General features: G+C 39.3%; 1 protein-coding gene and 1 long non-coding RNA gene across 3 annotated transcripts; both read right to left on the bottom strand.

Annotated features, from left to right (window-relative positions):
* Nucleotides 1-10,242: 10,242 nt before the first annotated feature.
* hoxb8a (homeobox B8a) lies at nucleotides 10,243-14,718 on the bottom strand. Of its 2 annotated transcripts, none has more exons than XM_038297120.1 (2): nucleotides 13,784-14,718; nucleotides 10,243-11,355 (listed from the first exon to the last, which is right to left on the bottom strand). In XM_038297120.1, exons 1-2 carry the CDS (start codon nucleotides 14,214-14,216, stop codon nucleotides 10,955-10,957), a joined length of 834 nt encoding a protein of 277 aa, XP_038153048.1. In that variant the 5' UTR covers nucleotides 14,217-14,718; the 3' UTR covers nucleotides 10,243-10,954. The 2 variants fall into 2 exon arrangements, with proteins under 2 accessions (XP_038153048.1, XP_038153050.1); XM_038297122.1 differs by having other exon boundaries at nucleotides 10,243-11,352; nucleotides 13,784-14,717.
* Nucleotides 14,719-19,876: 5,158 nt separating this feature from the next.
* LOC119791167 lies at nucleotides 19,877-20,858 on the bottom strand. The gene is made up of 2 exons (XR_005281812.1): nucleotides 20,167-20,858; nucleotides 19,877-20,085 (listed from the first exon to the last, which is right to left on the bottom strand). It is a non-coding gene; the product is annotated as an uncharacterized LOC119791167 (long non-coding RNA).
* Between the last annotated feature and the right edge of the window lie 2,237 nt (nucleotides 20,859-23,095).

Below are 23,095 nucleotides of genomic sequence, written 5' to 3' on the forward strand. Positions count from 1 at the left end.
TTGTATCCTGCAACTTTTAGATATGTCTTTGACCTAACACACCTTAATCAAGTAAATGTATAATTTAAAGGACTCTGGAAAAAATGTCTGCATACTGGAGAGGTTATTAAACCATTTGATTCAGGTGTGTTGGACCAAGGATGAATCTAAATGTTGCAGGAAACCAGCCCTCAAGACTGGAGTTGCCCTCCCCTGATCTAAGCCTTCAACTTGTATGTTAGATCCAGTTCCAACCAGGTTATTTAAGTATTCCCTCTGATTTCTTCCTCTATTCTAGATGTGATTAATCTATCTCCGTTACAGGGATATGTACCTAAAGCTTTTAAGGTTGCTGGAATTAAACCCTCTACTAAAGAAACCGTCTCTTGACCCAGATGACTTGGTCAATTATAGACCTTTATCCAATCTTCCTTTCTTATCTAAAATTCTTGAGAAAGTAGCCAATAAAGTGTGTGATCACTTCCACCATGATGAACTTTTTGAAGAGTTTCAGTCTGGCTTTAGAGCTCATCATAGCACTGAAACAGCTCTGGTGAAAGTCACTAATGATATTCTTATGGCCTCAGATAATGGACTTGTATCTGTGCTTGTCCTGTTGGATCTCAGTGCTGCATTAATATATATATATATATATATATATATATATATATATATATATATATATATATATATATATATATATATATATATATATATATATATATATATATATATATATATATATATATATATATATATATGCTCCCAATTGGTATAATTATTGGATGTGATTGAAATCCACTGTGATGGTGTTGATACTCATATCTGTCTAGAAATCCAGTATTTGGACCAGAGTCTTTGAAAAAAAAGCTAATTAGTCAGTTGCTTCATCTGGATGAAACTCTTCACTCCCACCTCCTTCATTAGCCTCCTGTTTAGCCAAATTAAAATCATGGTTCGCCTCCAACTTTCTTAAATTAGATAATAACAAGACAGAGATCCTGTTAGGGGGGACTAAATCTACGTTATCCAAAGATGAGAGTTTCTCCATTTCAGCTGATAACTCCATAATCTCTCCCTCACCTCAGGTCAAGAGTCTGGGTGTCATTCCTTATAATATGCCGTCCTTCTCCTCTCACATTAGCAACCTTACTCGCTTAGCTTACTTTCACTTACACAATATCAATTGCCTTCGCCCTCTATCTCCCCTGGGACCCAAAGCATTTCGCCTATTCAGCCAGGCCAACAATTCCCCCTAACGACCCCCTTTCAGAGGCATAGACCAGTATAGGCTATTGCAGGCTAACAAAGAACCCAAATGACTCCCCATTCCTAACGGGTGAGTCCTATCTTTGGTTTCAATTTACATGTTTTCTAAGCCAAAACAATGCGCTCTTTTGGTCCACTCTATAAACTCAACGCTAATTCTGACATTTTGAATAGAAAAAGCTTCCTGGATGGGAAGAGAAACGTCTTCAGACTTGAAAACACAGTCCAGTGGATTGTTATTTAACCTTTTTGGAACTTTTCGATTCCTTTCGATTCTGTTTTACTCAACAGAAAAGCTGCCAGGGGATTATGCTCAGTGAAGCAAGACAATAAATCTGTTACAGAATACATAGTTCATTTTCATTTGTTATCAGCCCATAGCAGCTAGAACCAGTGAGCAGGTTGGGATGTGTTCATGTAAGGCTTAAATAAAAACATAAGGGATGAGTTGGCTGGCTCAGAGTTTCCTAGTTCACTCAAAGTACTTGAAGAGTTAGTGTCTTTAATATGTCCTTGATTAATTAAGTGCTGAATAGAGAACATTTTTAAAGTGATTACTCTTTCTAACCATCGGAAGTTCTGTCCCAGTTCACGAAGCCAGCTGCTCTCTGCCCCAGCTTGGAATGGATTGCCTGATAAGGAACACGTGCAAATAGGTACTTCAAAGTTTCCAGTAAAAGAAAAGAGGAGAATTATTCTGATTCCAAACCAATTCTTTGTCTCTTCATCTCCTTTCCCTTTCCTGGCAAAAAATGATGCTTCTTTTCAGGACTCCTGTCTGTGTGTTTATTTTTGTGTTTGTCTCCCTTCCACCAACAGGAGGCGCCTGGTTCCGGTTCGCCTCCTCACACACCTGCTGTTGGTTACCTCATTAACGGAGTGCTCTCAAGCTGCTGACTGCCACTACCTTGACCCCAGAGTGTTTGCCAGTTTTTGGTTCTCTAGCCAAGCTGAGTTTTCTCTGAGTAAGACTGAGTTCTTGTCTCCCTGAGTTTTAACTTTGTTTTTTGATTTTGCCTCTCGGCAGGAAGTCATTCTGCAAACTGGACCTTTTCGGACCTTCTCTCCCAGGAGGGATCAGCAGGAAATCTGAGTGGCCAATCAGCGTCTCCGTTCCCCAACACCGTCCGAGTTCTTGGTAAACCCTGTTCTGCCCTCCACCGAATCCGACAAACTCTGGAAAACCAACACACAGATTGGAGTCAAGGATCCTTCACTTCTCTGGAAACGTGAGTCAACATCCAGATCCTCTGCTTCAAATCAACAAATCGAATTTCCCACTGAGCCTGAACTAACAGTCTATCTTCCCTTCATCTTCCAGTTCCTGCCTAGCAGAGTTCAGAGAAACTCTGTACTGAGCTTAACATCTTCAATAAAATCTGTCAAATCTTTCATCCTTGTCTGTCTGTTTGGTTTCACTGCAGGTGGGTCCGAGCCTTAGATAAAATCATGACACTTCTGTTGTTTCTCAACAACCTTATGTCTTCATAGATTCTGGTTGTTTGCCAAAAGTCATGGAAGTCTTCTCACAACATTCTGGTCCTGGATGGACATTCCCTCAACCAACTCCATCAGGTCATAGAGCAGGTATCAATGATGCTTGGTGGTGATCACAAGGAGAACATCTCTTCTAGTTATCCCTTCTCCCCAGTTACCAGTTGTTGTGGGGGTAACGTGCTCAATAAGCATAATCCTCACATTGATTGTCAGACCACAGAAATTCCTGATGATCCCGAACATGTCTCTCCTCGTGTTTATTTGGTGCTCCTGTCTCGCCTGTTCCTACAAACTCTGAAGGAAACCTGCTGTGATCAGTCTAAAGTTCCTGAGGAGTACCCTGGTTAAAAGGAAGTGTTTTAACAAGTCTAATGCTACAGCTTGTCTTTCTCACAGACCTTATGACTGCTCCATTGATTTTCACCCAGACGCCACTTCTGTTCTCTCTTCGCATCCGAAGATCAAGCCATGAAAAAAGTGTGTGTAGAAATCCCTAAGAGCAGGTATTGTCCATCCTTCTGCTGCTGCTGCTGGGGCTTGATTTTCTTTTCATGGGTAAGAAGGACGATTCTCTCAGAACCTGCATTGATTATCACGGTCTTAATGGCATAACCATTAGGAACTGCTTTCCACTCCTCTTAATGAACACAGCTTTTGATTAGATACAAGGAGCTTAAGATTTTTCCAAGCTTAAACTTGGCAATGCCTATCATTTGGTTTGCATTAAGGAGGGGAAGCGTGCAAACCTGCTTTTAACAGCTCTACAGGGGAGTATTAATACCTGGTCATGCCTTTTGCTCTGACCAATTCCCTGGCAGTGTTCCAGACCCTAATAAAGAAACATGATGGGTCATTTGGTTTCTGTTTACTTGGACAGTATTTTCATTTACTCCAAAGACCTCAAAACCCATAAGAATCATGTCATGTCTTACTTTGTCTCCTCCGAAACCACCTTTTTCTTAAAGCCAAGAAATATGAATTGCTCAAGCCTGCTACTTCATTGCCCTGTTTCATCATTGCCCCAGATCAAATCACCATAGATCCATTTTAGATGACAGCAGTTTTTGAATAACCAACCCAACCAGATCGCAAAACACCTACATAGATTTCTGGGTTTCATCAAAATGATATTCCAGTTTCTTCTCCAATTCATGTTCTCACCTCGTCCAAAGTCAATTTCTGTTGGAATGAAAAGGCTGACAATGGTTTAAACAAACATCAAAGTTTGTTTTACAAAGTTCTTGTTCTCCAATTCCCCAACCCACACCACCACTTCATTGTTGAAGTAGATGCATCTAGCATAGTGGTGGGAGCCCTTCTAAGCCAAAGATAACAGATGACAAAATTCCCCCCTGTGGCTTTTTCCAAAATCTCCCTCTAATGGTGAATAACACTATGATTTGGATGACTTTTTGGAGTCAAACATGCTCTGGAACAGAGGAGAAATTCGGTTGAGGGGGCTAAAGAACAGTTTCCCATCTGGACTGATTATACGTAGAAGAATGGAATATCTGAAGTAAGGCAAAAGACTCAACCTCAGATGGGTAAGGTAGGCTATTTTCTTTGTTCAATTTAATATTACCCTTATCTTACAGACCTGGGATCAATCACATTTAAACCTGATGCCAGTCACGCATTCATAAGACATCCATTTCAGCAGTAAGTGATGCAGAGGATTTTATCTTGCCATAATTATATACAACTGTTATGACCATGCTGTACCTTGAAAAGGTAGTGATGGACATCAGGGATGAACTTGTTCCCTATTACTGGCCTCTCTATGTGCCTAATAAGGTGGCATCTAAGGTACTCACCTTTTTACATAAGTCTAGGTTTTTATATCATACTGGAATTTATAAGACCTTACAGGTGGTCCAGTCCCAGTTCTGGAGGCACCCCCTCCTCAAGAATGTCAAAAATTCTTGTTTCAGCTTGTCACCAATGCAACCAAGCCGTTTTCTCTCTTCCACCCTCCAAGATTGGTTTAAAAATGTTTACAGATTCTCCTAAATGGTTCATTGGTTCCATTCAAGAAGCTATCTATCTAGACTCTGGCTCGCAAGCTTTTCAACCTCCATGGTCTCCCTTCTGACATTGTCTGTGGCATAGGTCCTCAGTCCACTGCATATAGAAATAAGCTTATGTCAATCATCTGGTTTTCAACCAAACACATGAAAAGACCGAAAAGGCAAAACCAGAGGTTGAGACAAAGCTACCTACCTTATGTGAGTCTGATCCTGCAAAATGGTCACACAACTTACCTCCTGGAGTAGATGCCATAAATTCTCTCCCTTTTAGCACCACTGGCATATCACCGTTCAACTCTGTTCACCATCCAAGAGAGGGACGCTAAGGTCCCCATTAGCCTATGCAACTGCCCTGAGTTGCCAAAAGAGTCTCATTCCTAAATCATCACATATTGATGCATGACCAAGTCCCCTGCGCTTCGGATACGTATGCAACGGTGATACCCCTCTCATCAATAACCGGCGCTTGGGGCTCATGACAGGCTGTAGCATGCTGCTGAAGATTCTCAGTCATCCATGTCATAGTAATTTCAAAAAAATGTAAAAACTATCCATTGGACTTTGTTTCCACGTTTGAAGACCCAGAGAAAGGTGTCTGGTGTTGCAGGCTAACAAAGAACCCAAAAAGACCCCCATTCCAAAGGGGTGGACCCGTTCATCCGGTTCAGTTTGCAAGTTTTCTAAACTTTCTAAGTTGGCACATCGGTTCATATGCCCTTTTCTAAACTCTAAACAAGGCTTTTTTTTGGTCCACTCTACAAAGCCTTGAACTCAACGCTATTTCTGAAATTTTGAATTGAAAAAGCTTTCTGGATGGGAAGCAAAACGTCTTCAAACTTGGGACAAAGATCGGTGGATTGTTTTTTTTACTGTTTTTGGAATGTAAGGCTGTAGCAAAAACTTCCAAATATTTTTCCACTTACCACTAACCCATCGTATACATGGTACAATACACTCCTAAAGCAGTAACACTGTAGGCTAAATTCCTTTTTTTATTTTTGTCATGGGTCAATGTCAACCTGTCCTTTACTCTGTGTGTGTCAGTGTGTGAGGCGAAGGGTAAATAACTTTGGTAAATGACTTTGACCAAGCGTCAATATGATAACAAGTTGGGACTGAGAATGTGTTGGAGATGCCAACGTGTTTGGAGAAAAGTCAAAGAATCCAGGCACAGAATGTCTGAGGTATAGGAGCGAACTGCTAATCATCGAAGCATACCTACTCCCTACTGCCAAATGCCAGAAAGTCTGCCTACTACATATATGTCAAATCTAAATCCCTTTATTGTCCCACAATGGGGAAATTCACCCTCTGCTTTTTAACTCATCTCCTCTGGGGAGCAGTGGGCTGCCATTGTGTGGTGCCTGGGGAGCAGTGTGGGGTTAAGGGTCTTGCTCATAAACCCGGGTACTTGCAACCCTCTCAGAGCACAATTGCACTGCTCTACCCAATATGCCAACATTCTCCATGTATATCAGCTAACGCTTAAAGAATCATCAGTTGGCACATCAGTTCTGATGCCCTTTCCCAATTTCCAGATGCTGAACCGAGTGGCTGCCTGTCTTCAGCTGCCCCAATCAATGCTCATCCATACCTTGTTCCATAATTTCCCGGTCAAGCCCTGTGTCTTCCCTCATTTCGATGGCATGCAGTTATCTAGAGGATTTATCTTTGATAAAAGTTTTAAATGTTCACGTTTGTGCCTGGTTTTCTTGGGTCCTCAGCCATTCTGCCCATTACACAAGGAGACAATTAGAGAGTTTATTGACATGAATAACAGTGATATAAAATGTTTGTTGCTTAGATGAAGGCAGAAAACATAGAGATGAGCATCGGTGATAATGATGTTATGTGCAGTTTTATGAAAATGGAGATGTCCTCCCCCCTCGGGGCCTGGACACTGGGGGCGGACCTGGAGGATAAAGGAGCTGAACTGAGTAGGAGAGACCAGGACGGTGAAGTCTGTGGCTGAAACTTAACTCAGATGAAGTAGCTTATTAAGGAGGGATTGGATGTTATTGGATGTTGAGGAGGTTTGGAGAGCAGAAGACGTTTGTCAGAAGTGGATCCGGATGAATGTGGCAGTTTGGATTAGCTGGTAAGACTTGGCAGAGTCTTCCAGACTTCCTAGGCGCCATTTCAGTATAGTATGTGTAAGAGTTTAATTCCATATGAGGACATGGAAGTTAACTCGGATTAAAAGAAGACTTTTACATACACCCACAGGTGTTTTTATCTTCATAGGTGATTACAGATAAACATTTATACAGATAAACCTTGTAGTTAACTTAAGCAACCACAAAATACATCATGGATAAAACTGTGTTTTTATGCAATATCTCATGAATCGGCTGCCAGTACCTGTGAAGCTATTTTCAGTTGGGTTCTTTATAGCTCTGCGGCTCTACAGTAGCACAAGGATATTATTTTATATTCTCTTTTACCCACTCCTCTGTTTTATCATCTTCTCTCCCTGTTGATATTTTTGCCTGATCTTTTCTCGATTTTTTTTTCTTTTTGTTTCCGTCTCTGTGCCCGTTGCATTTGAAATAATCCTGAAATAAAATTCCAGTAAAGTCTATTGCATACAGATTAATACCAATGGTTCGTTATAGCAAACTGATTAATGCTCCATATGAAATAAAATATGTTGGTCTTCTTTTTGCATACCTAGAACCAGAACTAAACATGGAGAAGCAGCATTTAGTTCCTATGCTCCACTTATCTGGAACAAACTTCCAGAAAACTGTAAAGTGCGGAAAGCCTGAGTTCCTTTAAATCAAGACTAAAAACACATTTGTTTAGGATTGCCTTCGACTGTTCTAGTTAAACAGTTCAACTAAAACATATTTTCTTTAAATTAATCATTTCAAAAGCATTACCATTAGTATAATAATAAAGAATATACATACAAAATAAAAGATAACTATTCTTTTTGGGGAGCAGAAAGGCAATTCAGGTTTTTGTTCCACCTGTGAACCAAAAGACCTCGCATAGGAACGTGAGGCTCTCTCTAAGAGTGAGAGGAAGGTTGTAGGTGCCACCAGAAGGCATTTAATTTTACGGAGACGTCGGTAGTGCACATGCGCGATCACGACGCTACGGAAGCCGGCAGACCAAACCAGCGCATTCAGCTCGGCAAAGAACTCATGCTCTTCCTCAACACTGAAGTCCTCAGACATTTTTCTTTCGTTGTTTCTTTCTTTGCACAGGTAAACAGCACATTTCTTCTTCTACGCTTGCATTATCGGCAGAGCAGACGCTGAATGCGCACTTTCATCTGGTTTGGTCTGCCGGCTTCCGTAGCGTCGTGATCGCGCATGTGCGCGCTTTCAGGAAATCCTTTACACTACTGTTTATGCTCTAAAAACATTCTAAATGACTTCGTTTCGAGTAAATTCTGGACGCTACCCACTCAGGACACTTGGAATACATTGGACGAGCAGTATGGAGGAATATTTACACGTTTTTTCTGGACTTTTATGGACCCTTCTGCCTCGGTCACCATAGACCTCCATTATTTGAATGTCAGCAGACAGCAAGAAGCCTCCCAGATCTCCAGATGCATTTGAGATATCAAAAAAGTACTCCAGGGTGTTGTTCAGCATGGGGGTGAGTAGAAAATGAAGGCTAATCATGTTTTAGGTGTACTATTCCTTTAAGACCCAAACTAATGCTCAACCAAGAACAAAGGAAACTATGGTGTCTTTTTGGCACTTTGGTGGTGATAGAGCGTCTCTAGCTGTTAGTTTAGAAGAGGAAGAATGAAGCATATGCTGAAAGCACGCTATAGCTTTAAGCATAGCAGTGACTCTGGGATGATGTGGAGCCACTTGTCTTCCTCCGGCACACGAACATTAAATATGTGAAGGACAAAAAGGATTGAACTGAGTATCAGAAAATCCTGGAAGGACAAGTCGCATCACCGGTCTGGAAGCTGTAGTTTGAGCCTCATGGGACTTTCCAACAAAGGTAATGATACCGAGCTTAACTCAAACTCCAGAAGTAGATTAACTGGAGGCCTTTTGCTGGAAGCTGCCATAAATCCCATATGCATCACAATATAATAGCAGCAGGATGTTGTACTAAGTCCAAAGATGCTTGCTTTTTGTTAAAGGGGCTGAATCCTTTTGAGAATACAATAGTCGTTAAAAGTGGTGTTTTGTTTTATATTTCGATCATCCTTGTAATTTAAGCTGGTTTGAGCTTTTTAAACTATTCCTGTTGAAGTTATTGCAAACTCTCATTTTGTGACTTTTATTCATTGCTTTAGATGCATTGAACTCTGCTTTTTAATGATTAGTAGTATAGCAGCAGTAAGATGACTAAACAATAAAATTTTTATATTTATTTCTCAAAATATTTAAGATGCACATGATTCTCCTAAAAGGGTTTTCAATGACCCACTTAAGATAACTGGTCTCCCTACTTCAATTGTAACGGTTGTTAAAATGAAACAGCAGGAATCAAACAGATAAATGGTTGAATGGATATTTTTTGTGTTTTTATATGAAGTTCAGTTTGCAACTTTAAACAGTTTTGATCAAATCTTTCAGGTAAATTTGACGCCACAGACATGAAAACACTGAAGTGTAATCGAATTAAATAAGGAATAAAGGGAAGCAATTGTCTTTCTCGCCATACTCTGCTTCATTAAACCTTATGGATGAATCCTTTAGAAAGCCTGCTAATGTAAAATATTTGGTGCTTTGGAAAATAATAGAAAATAACTCCAAATAGTATTGAATAATCCTCTATGAATGTAATGATAACACGTGTTTGATATTTTCCATGTGGAAAACATCCAGTTTTCATAACAGTGATTACGGGACTCATTATAATGACAGAAGCTAAATGCTGGAAGAGGAGAAGGATCTTCATTTCAACTAAATGTCTTTTTGATATTGGAGCTAATAAAAAAGAAATGGAAAAATAAAAATAAAAATAAAAATAAAGGGATTTTTAAAGATGAGAGCGAGGATAGCCCAGGTTTTAACAGGTTGGACATCAATATAAATCATTTATTATAATAATTTAACATTTAATTTAACTCTTTTTAAAAAGCATCTAAACATCTTTTTATTTGAATGTTTTATTCTATTTTATTAACCTAAAATCTGTATTTTAAACAAGTCATGAAGACTTATAGCTGTTTTTATTTCTTTTTCTATTTTTATTTTTCACTGTAAAATTCTTACTGTTGGGTTTTTATGTAGACAATTTTAAGGGATAGTAGATGAAAAATAGCCTTTTGGTTCATTCTGGTGATTTTGCAGGAATGCTTATTGATGTAGACTCTCTCTGTCAAATAAATAAATAAATCTAAACATTTGTGGAGCAGGTTATTTCACCCTAATGAACCTTTGCACTGCTGCTGTAAAATGTGATTTTCCCCACTTATAGATGATAAAATATTCTGAATCTGATTGATCATTATTACTGGCTTAAAAATCAGTCCAGAAAACAAACATTTTTATAAGGATGTTTTTCAACAATTTTTTATTATTTTTATATCTTGTATTTTTTTTATATTTTTTTTTTTCATCTGCACTGTGCGCATGCTCTTTCCCCTAAACGATATAGGAATACAACATAAAACAAATATCCTCGTCATAGTCTACGTCAAAATAAACAACTAAAATGACAGTCAGAGTGTGTAGAAAATGAGAGACCAACCTACTAAATCGGCATAAATAGGCAGTTTCATGTTGTTGGAACTTTCATTAATTGCTACGTCATCATCTTCATAATAATCATAAATCATAGCCATAACAACAAGAACATTGACGTGAGAATTACAGTAAAAAGTGCACCATCGTAATATTTAACTTAAAAACTATACAGCTGCCAAAGATGAAACTTTTAATGTTAAAATTCTAACAATATAGAAATGTTTCACGATACTTGTTCCACAAAAAAAGGAAGCTACCCTTTAATCTTTTTCTGTCTTGTTGAGGAGGGGGCGCTGGAGGGGTTCAGTTTGGAGGATAAGTGCCATCCTGTTTGTTTTACTGCTGTTTGACTCTTTTTTTCCTGTGGTTTTGACATTTAACAGACCTTCGGTCCTTCCAAATCACCGCCCTCCCTCTTCTGAAGACTCATCTGATGAATCGGGGAGAGAGGTGGCAGTGCACAGGTCTGCCCATCCAGGTTAACCCCCTCAGAGCTCTCTGCCTCTCTCTTTACATTTGTTTGTGTGTTTTCTCACAGCAGTCCTCGCTGACGGGGCCCTGTGAGCCCGCCGTAACCGCGGCCGCCACCGCGCTCGCCCCCTCGCCTCCTTCGCCGCTTCCTCCGCCGCTCCCGGCGCCGGCCTCACGCAGTTCCTTCTCCCTCCTCTCTCGCTCCACCGCCTCCTGTTCGCTCTTGCTGCTGGGGAACTTGTCCTTGTTGTTCTCCTTTTTCCATTTCATCCTGCGGTTCTGGAACCAAATCTTCACCTGGCGCTCTGTTAGCGCCAAGGCGTGCGACACTTCGATGCGCCGCTTTCTGGTTAGATAGGGATTGAAGAGGAACTCTTTCTCCAGCTCCAGGGTCTGGTAGCGGCTGTAGGTCTGCCGGCCTCGCCTTCTGCCAGCAGCTACTGGGTTGGGACACACAAGCACAAACATATGGAGAAAAAATCAATAGCAATAAAACCTGGAATCATTTCAATCTTCATTAAACAATATCACCGCCTGTGGTTCAATCCATGATCACCTTTCACAGAACATTTCTGGGTGAGATTGAGATGATATTGGGTGAAGAGGCACTCATGAGTTCAATAAGTAGGATTTTAATCTAACTAGAAAACTAGAAATGAACTAGAGGTAGATCTGCAGACGCTCACTGTCGTTTATTTGGCAATTTATCACCAACTGCAACAAAGAAACGAATGTCTGCAGCTTCGTCTGTCAAAATAGTATTAGGCAAGTCTAACCAAGGGTGTGGGGTTTGTTTTCTTTTTTTCTTCAGTCTAAAAAATGTGCATAAGCTCCCACACACACGCACCTGGGCATGCAGACACGATGACGCCTAAAAGAGGAAAGTAAGTGAAGACATCTTCTAATGATCCGTGTTCAATAAAAACCGAACAAAGAATAAAAATGAAGATTGGAATTTTTAATTTTGCACATTTCAAAACCACCACGAGCCCATTTAATAATTAACTATACTGCTAATTGATAAAAGGATTGTATGATATTTATTTTCGTATCTGGATTACCTGGGCCATGAAACAGCGGGGTGTTAAATGCGCTGCCTTACAGAGAAAAACAATTTAAATTTAAATAAAAAAAAACGAGTTTGTTCACTTCTATGTTAAAAAAACGGCGTAAAAGTCGTTGATGATTCATGGTTTGTCAAATAAAAAGCAAAAGTCGCAGCATCCAAGTGTCTTAAAAAAGACCTATATAGTGGAAAACATTTAGAATAAAGGGACTATAGTTTTTAAACCTGTTTGCAAAAAGCAAAGCCAGAAATGCGCTTTTTGATGTAAACCTGGAGCTGGAGGATGTGCTCATAGCGCTGCAATCAGATCCAAGTTATGGTTCAAATGTAAAGTAGGCCTAATAGATCGATTATTTTATCCAGTTCTTCCCCCACAATGTTTTGTAGGTTTCTACAGCACCTCTGTCTGTAGGCAGAGGAGAGCTTTTGGTTGCAGAAAGAAAATAAAGGTGGCTTTGTGAACGTGCGCGGACTTGTAGCAGATGTAAATGTTCTGCATGTGGTCGATGAAACTGAGCGGGTTCGGTTTTAATGGAAAAGAAAACAAATCACCGCTTTTCTGTTACATGCAATTACAGAAAGAGAAAATGATTTCTATTTTTTAACACCATTATAAATGGCTTTCAAGAATAAATATTCAACCCTTATTTCAGAAAATGTGTTGCTTTGCCATAAAAAAGTTTTTTTTTTAAATATATTTTACTAGTTTAATAAACGTTAAAGAATGTATAGAGTCGGCTCTTAAAGAGACCTGAGCATTAAGAGTAAATATATATATTTAATACATATTACTTTACTTGGATTTAGTTTTTACATATATATACATACATAGATATACAGAAGAGCTATATGTGTATATATTTTATCTCTTCTTTATTTTTATTATCTGGTGTTGTTGGATGTATATATATATATATATATATATATATATATATATATATATATATATATATATATATATATATATATATATATATATATATATATATATACATATATATATTTACTTTAAGGACTAAGAAGCTGATCCACCAGCAATGAAGAGAAGAAACATCAAGATCAAACACAAAAAATAAAGTGCCCGTCCCGGGCATTCTCCCTTCCTCTCTGTCCCTCTCTCTCTCTCTCTCTCTCTCTCTCTCTCTCTCTCTCTCTCTCTCTCTCTCTCTCTCTCTCTCTCTACACACACACATACACCCCCACCCCCACCAAACATACAGCAAAGCCGAAGAAATATGGGCTCAAAAAAAACAGACTGCTGGGGATGCCAAACCATTGCCTCCTTTCTCACTCCTGTCTGTCCCACACACAAGGGCCTGTACATACATACACTCACAATATATATATATATATATATATATATATATATATATATATATATATATATATATATATATATATATATATATATATATATATATATATATATATATATATATATATATATATATATATATATATATATAGTCATTGTACTAATTACGAAATTAATTGGGTTCCAGAACTGATCTATTGCATTTTTCCTCACTGCTCGGTGATGGTTAGAGGCGAGACTTTGGATCTGATCCTTTAGTGGAACCTCCTCTCCGCACTCATTTCTGTGTTGTTGCTGTTTTTCTTGTATTAAAGTCATAAACCTTTAACTAGTTATATGTTCGCAATCATCACAGATATTCTTTTGGCATGTCTAACCTTCGTTTTTCTTTAGACTGTTTACTTAATGAAATAAACACTTAAGCGCGAACAGAAATGAGCAAGTCATAAAAGTAAAGATGCGTGAAGCGGCGTTTCTGTCTCCTCACCTTGTGGCCTCATCCAGGGGAAGAGTTGTGTCGGTGACGGGCTCTGCTCGGTCGCCTCCGTGTCTTCCGTCCCCAGCGCTGTCGCGCCACCGAGCTTACAGTCGTTATACTGGACCAGGTCGGCGTCTTGGGCCCCAAAGAGCGTCTGTCGTTGCAGGGCGTCATAGCCATAAAAGTTCCCCGGGTCTCCGTGACATGTGACCGCGCACGGACTCTGCTGGTAGGGGTTGCTCGGGAGCGAGGAGGCGCCGTGGTGGTAAAAGTCCTGGATCTGGGGAGTGTGCTGGAAGGTAGCGCCAGATCCCGGTCCGTAGACCACGGTGGGCCGGCTGCCGGCCAGGTCCTGTGCGAAGCCACATTCATAGTAGTTCGGGCGTAACGAATCTCCACTTTTATATTTTGAGAAAAGCGAATTTACAAAATATGAGCTCATCTTTCCTGTTGTGGGAATTTTTTTAAGTTTGCCTTTTGCTCAGAACAGTCAGAGAAGGCTTTCTGGTGTATTTTTCTCTCTTTATTGTTTCCTGCCGCTTCTGTGCTCTGCTGAGAGGCAGTGACACGCCGACAATACACTCCTACCCACACACATATACACACACACACACAGCCCAAGATGGGGGAAATGGAAGCGGGTCTGCCGCCGGGGCTGTGCAGCGTTTCCCTCACAGCCGCAAACTCGAGCTGTTTGCGGCGTTTCTAACGGTAACAAGAGGCGAGCAGAGCGCGCGCAGCATCTGCACGATAATCAGCACGGTTCCATAAGATCTCCGGCGAAGAAGAGGGGAAAAAAGAACAAAGCAGCAGAGGAGGAGGAGGAGGAGAAGGAAGAGAGTCTCCTGCGCATCACAATTCCAGTGCGAAACGCAGGAACCGGGAGCTTGTCGCGCTTTCAGCCGCTTCCCCTGATTTACTCTTTTGCAAATGACTTGTTTCATATTTTCTCACTCTGTTCCTCCCTCTCTCCCCTCTCTCTCTCTCTCTATCGCCCCCCTCTCTCTCCCCACTCCTCTCTCTCTTTCTTTCTCTCTCCCCCCCTCAGCCTTGTCGTGTGTTTTGAGCCATTTATACGTTCGTGTGTCATTTTACAGTTTTCATCCTCTATAATTTTGGTATTTACTTGATCATATTTACTTACTTTAACACTATTTTTGATGTCCTACCCTTCTAACATGAAATAATTGTGTTAAAGTAACTAATATGATTAAGTAACATATTCATATTTTACACAAAAGTAGAGGAGCAATAAAAAAACTTCTAAATTCATAGGTTTTTATTCCCTCTCCTTCACTAATCCACTCTCTTTAATTTCCCTCTTTTAACTTATTGCGCATATCGTCAAATACTCCTTCAAAAACTAACTAAAACATAGACTATAGTGCAGGTGCGTCGCTGGGTTTGTTGTTGGCATCCCTTTATAATTGCCACCCCCCCTGACCCCCCCTCTCCCATTGTGAAACGGGAGCACGATGTTGCAGGAGGCCAAACGTGTCGGCGCGGCCTCCGGATGGAGGAGAGCGAAGGAGTCCTGCCTTCCAATTGGCTGCAGCTTTTTAACAAGATCCTGACTGTAAATAATGGACGTTTTAGAGCCATGCAGCTGTGGGAGCTTCCCTGCTCTTTCCCTTTCCATGACCGCTGCTACTGTTGAGAAAATAAACGAGCTCCAGAGCAGCTCTCTGATACTCGTAGAGACCACTTTTAGAAATATGATCTCCATAAACATGCGAGAAGGACCGGGGAGGATAATAGCCTCGGACAAAGTGGCTGTAAACGGTTTAACAAACTATAAAGCAGTGTAAAGCGGGGTGACACTGTGTTTACCGCGCTCCAATAGAGACTAAATTGGGAGGGAAGGGGATTAAGACGCGCCCTTTAGGCAGCCGGAGCCTTTAAACGCCTTGTCGTTTGCTTTTTGTTTTTGTTTTTTTCTTTCAACATCTCATATTTGCCATATGATCAAATCTATAGAATATAAGGATAGGTGGCAATTTTCTTCCATACTCATTGGAGGAGCTAACTTTGTTTATAAAAACACCTCCAATTCTCTTGCATTGCTATAAACTTTATTTCTGCATCTTTTCCTGTTTGACTCCTGCTTATGAATAATTTTGTTCTCAATATCTGGTTTTATCTCCAACCTGGGCTGCTTTGGGTTTCTAATGTCATTACACCATTGTTTACTCTTTATAACACTCAGACTGGAGAATACAAATAATGCAGACATCTGCGTGGATCGCAGGCCTGCTTCGTTTTGTCAGATGAAATAATTTAAGTTTTCCATTTATTTCCGAGAATATGATCTTATTGGAAGTCTTCTGCGCCGTGCTTTACTGGCGCAATAAGGAGTTGGCTTCTCTGTGTTCTGTATAATGAGATGGGGACTAGGTGCACAATAGTTACTTTGCCCCACACAGTGAATCCCCCGCAGAACGCCTGCTCTTTGCTGATGTGCACCACGCATAGCTCGGGGAGCCCGCTGGATTCTGGGTTAACTCATTATTTTACTAATCGCATCGATGCCTCAACCTTCCTTTTGCTAATCTCTCTGCAGGATAAAGCCTTAAAAATGTTCATCATCTAAAGCTTTTGACTGGATATAAAAAAGGGGGCCTGTGTCCTGCCCTTCCTTGCCACTTTCCGAGTGGAGAAACGCATCCAAATATCATATTTAATATGCATATATGTGCATCATCGTATTTGTATTTACTAAAACATACATATTATCTGAGGCCTCAACGCTTGTGACGCTCTTGCCCATTAGAAACACCCTGGTGAAGCGGGGTGCTGTGCGGCAAAGCTGCAGCAGAAATGCTGGAAGTCTCACGAGCTCTGCTAAAATTAAATGAAATAATATTTATGACAATGTTAAAAAAATTAGAACGATTTTGACAATTTTTTAAAGGAAATCCTGCGCATGTACTTTATGTAGGAATTTCAAAATTAGACCAAGACCAGTTCTATCAATGGAGCAAGATCCCCACCTAGCGGCCGTATGAAGTAAGGGCATGAGAAGTCAAACCTAAACATGTGGCCTCTACTACTAAATAAAAAACCATATGTAAACATGCAAGTAAAATAAATAATTCGTTTTCTTCCTTTTACCACAATAATTAGTGGTTGCTGTAAAAAATAAAAAATAAAAAAAATAACAATATATATATATATATATATATATATATACACTATATTGCCAAAAGTATTTGCTCACCTGCCTTGACTCACATATGAGCTTAAGTGACATCCCGTTCCTAATCCATAGGGTTCAATATGACGTCGGTCCACCCTTTGCAGCTAGAACAGCTTCAACTCTTCTGGGAAGGCTGTCCACAAGGTTTAGGAGTGTGTTTATGGGAATTTTTGACCATTCTTCCAGAAGCGCATTTGTGAGGTCGCACACTGATGTTGGACGAGAAGGCCTGGCTCTCAGTCTCCGCTCTAATTCATCCCAAAGGTGTTCTATCGGGTTGAGGTCAGGACTCTGTGCAGGCCAGTCAAGTTCATCCACACCAGACTCTGTCATCCATGTCTTTATGGACCTTGCTTTGTGCACTGGTGCACAGTCATGTTGGAAGAGGAAGGGGCCAGCTCCAAACTGTTCCCACAAAGTTGGGAGCATGGAATTGTCCAAAATGTCTTGGTATGCTGAAGCATTCAGAGTTCCTTTCACTGGAACTAAGGGGCCAAGCCCAGCTCCTGAAAAACAACCTCACACCATAATCCCCCCTCCACCAAACTTTACACTTGGCACAATGCAGTCAGACAAGTACCGTTCTCCTGGCAACCGCCAAACCCAGACCCGTCCATCAGATTGCCAGATGGAGAAGCGCGATTCGTCACTCCAGAGAACGCGTCTCCACTGCTCTAGAGTCCAGTGGCGGCGTGCTTTACACCACCGCATCCGACGCTTTGCATTGCACTTGGTGATGTATGGCTTGGATGCAGCTGCTCGACCATGGAAACCCATTCCATGAAGCTCTCTGCGCACTGTTCTTGAGCTAATCTGAAGGCCACATGAAGTTTGGAGGTCTGTAGTGATTGACTCTGCAGAAAGTTGGCGACCTCTTCGCACTATGCGCGTCAGCATCCGCTGACCCCGCTCCGTCAGTTTACGTGGCCTACCTCTTCGTGGCTGAGTTGCTGTCGTTCCCAAACACTTCCATTTTCTTATAATACAGCTGACAGTTGACTGTGGAATATTTAGGAGCGAGGAAATTTCACGACTGGATTTGTTGCACAGGTGGCATCCTATCACAGTTCCACGCTGGAATTCACTGAGCTCCTGAGAGCGACCCATTCTTTCACAAATGTTTGTAAAAACAGTCTGCATGCCTAGGTGCTTGAATTTATACACCTGTGGCCATGGAAGTGATTGGAACACCTGATTCCAATAATTTGGATGGGTGAGCAAATACTTTTGGCAATATAGTGTATATATATATATATATATATATATATATATATATATATATATATATATATATATATATATATATATATATACACACACACATATATAGAAAGAGAGAGAAATCCTACAAAAATAAAACAATACTTAATATAAATATAACACCTATATATATATATATATATATATATATATATATATATATATATATATATATATATATATATATACTTAGAAATGTCTTATTCCTGAAGGAAATTAAAGGAAAAATAAATGCTACTGTAATTTTATTTTTTTTTTTACTTTTTTTTTTTAACCAATCGTAGTGGGTGTTATAGTTCAGACAGGAAGCTAAAACATCAACACCTTTTTACATGTGGATCTGACGGTCGAAGGAAATGCAAACCCATTAGATAAAAAATATATATAAAGATTAATCTTTAAAAATATGTTTTACACTATTAAATAATTATTCACACTTAACAAAAAATGAGTAATGATGAAATTAGCAGATCAACTCAGCGTGTGTAAGTTAAAAGGAAATAGTCACTTCTAATAGAAAAAAGTACAAAGAAGCCATTTGTGTGTGTGTGTGTGTTCTTGTATTTAACACACTGTGAGGTTCGTTTTCTGGAAAATATCACGTTGTGGGGACCAACTGCTCTTTGTGGGGCCCAATACATGGAGCCCCTTAAAGAGATTTGCTGTTTTAGGGACAGGGGTCACATTTAGGACTAAGGTGTGAATTGAGTTTAGGTTGGGGTTAGTTATGCATTGGTAATAGTTAGGTTAGAAATGAATGGAAATGGCCCACAAATATAGCGAGGCAAGTGTGTGTGTGAAAGAAGGAGAAGATCAGGCAAATGTTATGTTGTTGTTGTTTTTTCACCCCAGTCATTTTTAACCCCTTCTCTGCTCTAACCCTGACATTAACCAATACCAGTGAATACCTAAACTAAAACTAAACTCAGCTCACACCCTGGTCCAAAAACCAACCACTGACTAAACAGAAGAGAGGCCCAAAAAAATGTCCCCATTTTGGTACAAATGCGCCCTTGTTTGATGGTGAAATCTGCAATCTGGTCCTCATTTTAATGCTGAAACAGTAGAACACACACACACACACACACACACACACACACATACACACATACATACAAGAGGTCAGCTTCCATCATTAAAACACGCAGACAAATAAATCTGATGTTAACATATTTGCACGTTCTTCAAAAATCAAAATGTCTTTGGTGTGTTGACAGTACATGAATGCACCATTTGCAGAGGCAGTTCTAGACAGGGGCCAAAGGGGCCTGTGCCCCTGTAGAACTAGTCCCGGCCCCTTTTATGGCCCCTGTACTGAAAACACACATAGCAAAATTGTTGCAATTAGCAGATGCAATTATAAATAAATAAATACAAATAAAAAATTACTTTTTAGATGTGTTTTTGCATTGTAACTAAATCAATTTCTAATAATGACAGAAGATACTTTTACTGATTAGTACCTTGGACAAATTTTATATTATATTTTGGCTGGACAATTTACTGTAAGGAATAATTATTTAGAAATTGCGAGCTTTAGCTTCACCTGCTGATCAGTTTTTATCCCTTAGATCCAAACCTGGGGTAATACAACCTTTATGGGTCATTTATAGCACTAAACACTCTCTTTCTAGATTATTTGTGTGTTATTCTTTTGTGCAATGCCCCTCCATTCTGCCCCCTGGTAAATTTCATCTAGAACCACCACAACTTATAAATGTGGCACTCTGTGTTGTTCTTATATTTCAGTGGGAGCCGCAATGTCTCACTGTCCTGCTTTGGATCGGATCTGAATGTGCAGCTTCCTTTCAACTCATGTGTTTGGATGTGGAAGTTAATGGCGCCTGCTGTTAGCCTGCAAGAGAGGGAGACAAAAAGAGGTCAAGAGGAGAACACACATGCGCGCGCGCACACCCTGGTAGGTTACCAAACCTACCGAAGCTGAGGGAAGGAGGAAGCAAAGGGAGGATGCTTCTCCTTGTCTTCAGCTGCAGTTATATAGCTCACTCTTTCCTCTCTTGTCACGCATTCATATTTGGCTCCATTTCCTGAACATCCGCGGCTTCCAGTCCTGCAGGGCTCTCTTTATTCCTCTAATCCCTCTCAGTGACTGTCCTGTGCGTCTGTGCCAACCGGTATGTGCTGCAAAGCGCAGCGGAAAACAGAAACTTTCCTCTGCTTCTTTTTATCTTCGATGCTTTTCGTCTCCCTCCTTTATTCCTCACGGCGTGTTTGTTTTACAGCCATTTAGTTCTTAACCTTCAGAAATTTATACGCTATAAACTTTTATTGCCGTCATATTCTTTTATTGCGCCTGACTGCGAACGGAATCCCATCTCTCCCTCTTTCCTCTTGCCTTCTTCTGCTTCTCCGTCTTTGCTCTTTTTACGACAGCCGTGCAGTAGGTTCTCCTCCAGAGGCTCCGCGCCGGGATCCCGCTTCCCTCTCCACGCTACACCCCGCATTCTAACCGTGGGCTGTGAGACACGCAGAGCGTGCATCTTGCTACTGTCGTGCTGCTGATTCTCTGGGTGGAATCGTTATAGGGAGTGTGCAAAACAGCTGGGCTGGGAATAAGAAGAGGATAAGAAGAAGAAAAAGCTGCCAAACATTAATAGACCCGGGGTGGGGGGTAGATCTTTAAAAATATTTCTTCTTATCAAATCCGTATCAGCTTTAAGAAAAAAATAAAAAATAAATAAACAGCCTCGCCCTGATGGCGCCCTCCCGACAGCTTTAAATAGAATCCATGTGCACAATTGGTTTAACTAGAGAAAAAGATGCTGCTTTAGTTATTTATATTTATCTTTTTTTATTTGTTTGTTTTTTTAGAAAACTGATCGACACAATTTCCTGTTAAACAATAAAAGCTGTGAAAGATAGAAAGAGAAATTAACGCATGTTTAAAGTTAAAATGATTCATTTCAAAATACATTTCTTATTTCCATGCAGGCTGCAGAGCTGCTAACTGCAATTACGTCACAATATAAAAAAATATGAATTTACAATTAAATTGTGAACCAAATTTAGGAAAAAGAGGAAGGGAATGCATTATTATTATTTTATTTTATTAGTATTTTTACTTGTATTATTATGATTGTCGTTGTCGTTAATACTAGTGTTACTATTGATAGTCATAGTATTAAGGTTACATCCCCTAAAGCTCTTCATGCTACCGGCTCAGGCCAGCAGCGTGTTTCTCTCTGCTTTGCATTTCATTCATTAGATCGTTCTGCTGCAGCAGCAGCCATTAAGGTTCTGATCAAATCAGGGAAAGGCGCTTTAATCCAGGAAATTAAAGAAGTTTCCTTTTTATAAAAACAATTGTTTTCACTTATGGCACTTTATGTGGATTTAATGGGGATCTATTTATGGGGAGTTTAAATAAAGAATTAGTTTGTTGTTATAACTATTATACAGCTACAGACAATTTCCTCTGGAACCTTGCACATATTTTTTTATCCTTTATTTTTTCTGTCGGGATTAGAGAGTTTCTGCAGCTGAGCTCACTGAGGGCTGCTTAATGACAAACAGCGACTGATTCAGAGAAATAATAAATTAATTTGGAGTTCGGATCAGTTAATAAATGTGACTTTTGTTCGCATCGTGGGGAACATTTAGTTTCAATTAAGGCGTTTTAGTTAAAAATGTTTGTTTTTTCTTTCTCTTTTTTGTATTTAGTAAAAGTCTACATTGATTTAAAATGTCATCCAGATCTGAACAGTAGGCCCTGTTTTCACAAATTCAACAAGAACAGAAGACAGACATGGTTATACTTTAATCAGATATATTAAAACTGTTGCAACTGATAAATAGAATGCTTTAATAGTGAACTTATTTTATTAAATAAATAATTTCATCATCACTATCAGTAACTTTTAAAATTTGGTTCCAATCTGCACTGAAATGAGAATTTCATCAATTACTGGAACCATTTATTTATTTATTTATTTATTTATTTATTTATGTATTTATTTATTTATTTATTTATTTATTTATTTATTTATTTATTTATTTATCTATTTACACTTTTTAAAATATAAACATTGTAGTGATATATTATGCAGTGCTAATTAATGCTAATAAATGTTTTTTTCTCAGAATTTTGTTTTTGTTTTATTGTTTTTGTTTTCAGTTTTGTCATGTTTTAATTATTAACATACACACCCCATCCAAAGATCTTTTACAGAAAAAAATCAATTAAATAATTCAGTGTGTTAATCATTCGCTATTTTAATTACACCTCAATAAAAGTAGATAAAATTAACTAATTTTTTTTCTTAAAATAAGTGCAATTCTCTTGAATTGAGGACTTAACTGAGACACGTTTCCAACTGAACAAGGATTTACATTTAAAATAAGAAAAAACTATTGTAATGTCTTATTTCAAGTGCATTTTATCTGATTATCTGATTTCAAGAGTAAAAAATCTCATTCCATTTTACAAATCATCTTATTTACCTACTCAAATTAAGGTTAAGTAAACTCATTTAAATGTTTTTTTTTTTTTCTAGATCGTTTATGCAATGTATCTCAATCCACGTACAAAATTTTCCTTTAAAATATTTTTGATGCATCAGACCAGCTCTGGTAAACTGGGAAGATAAATCAGTTTGGTTGAGAATTTTACTAATTCAAATCCACTCCTTCCACTTCAGCACGTATGAAACATTTCAAAATTAGAAACAGTCATTAAGAGAAGAACCAAAACAGGACTTTTCTGAACCTCCACGTCCTCTGGATGTTTTCTCCTGAAAATGGGAGAAGAAATAAAGCAGAAACCAAAAACTACACGACTGCCTTTGGTCAGATAAGATGGAGAAGATCTAACGACACATAGTTCCTCTTTTCCATGATGCCTGAAA

The sequence above is a fragment of the Cyprinodon tularosa genome, unplaced genomic scaffold (genome assembly GCF_016077235.1).
Source record: "Cyprinodon tularosa strain WSP-4 unplaced genomic scaffold, ASM1607723v1 ctg382, whole genome shotgun sequence".
Classification (NCBI taxonomy): domain Eukaryota; kingdom Metazoa; phylum Chordata; class Actinopteri; order Cyprinodontiformes; family Cyprinodontidae; genus Cyprinodon; species Cyprinodon tularosa.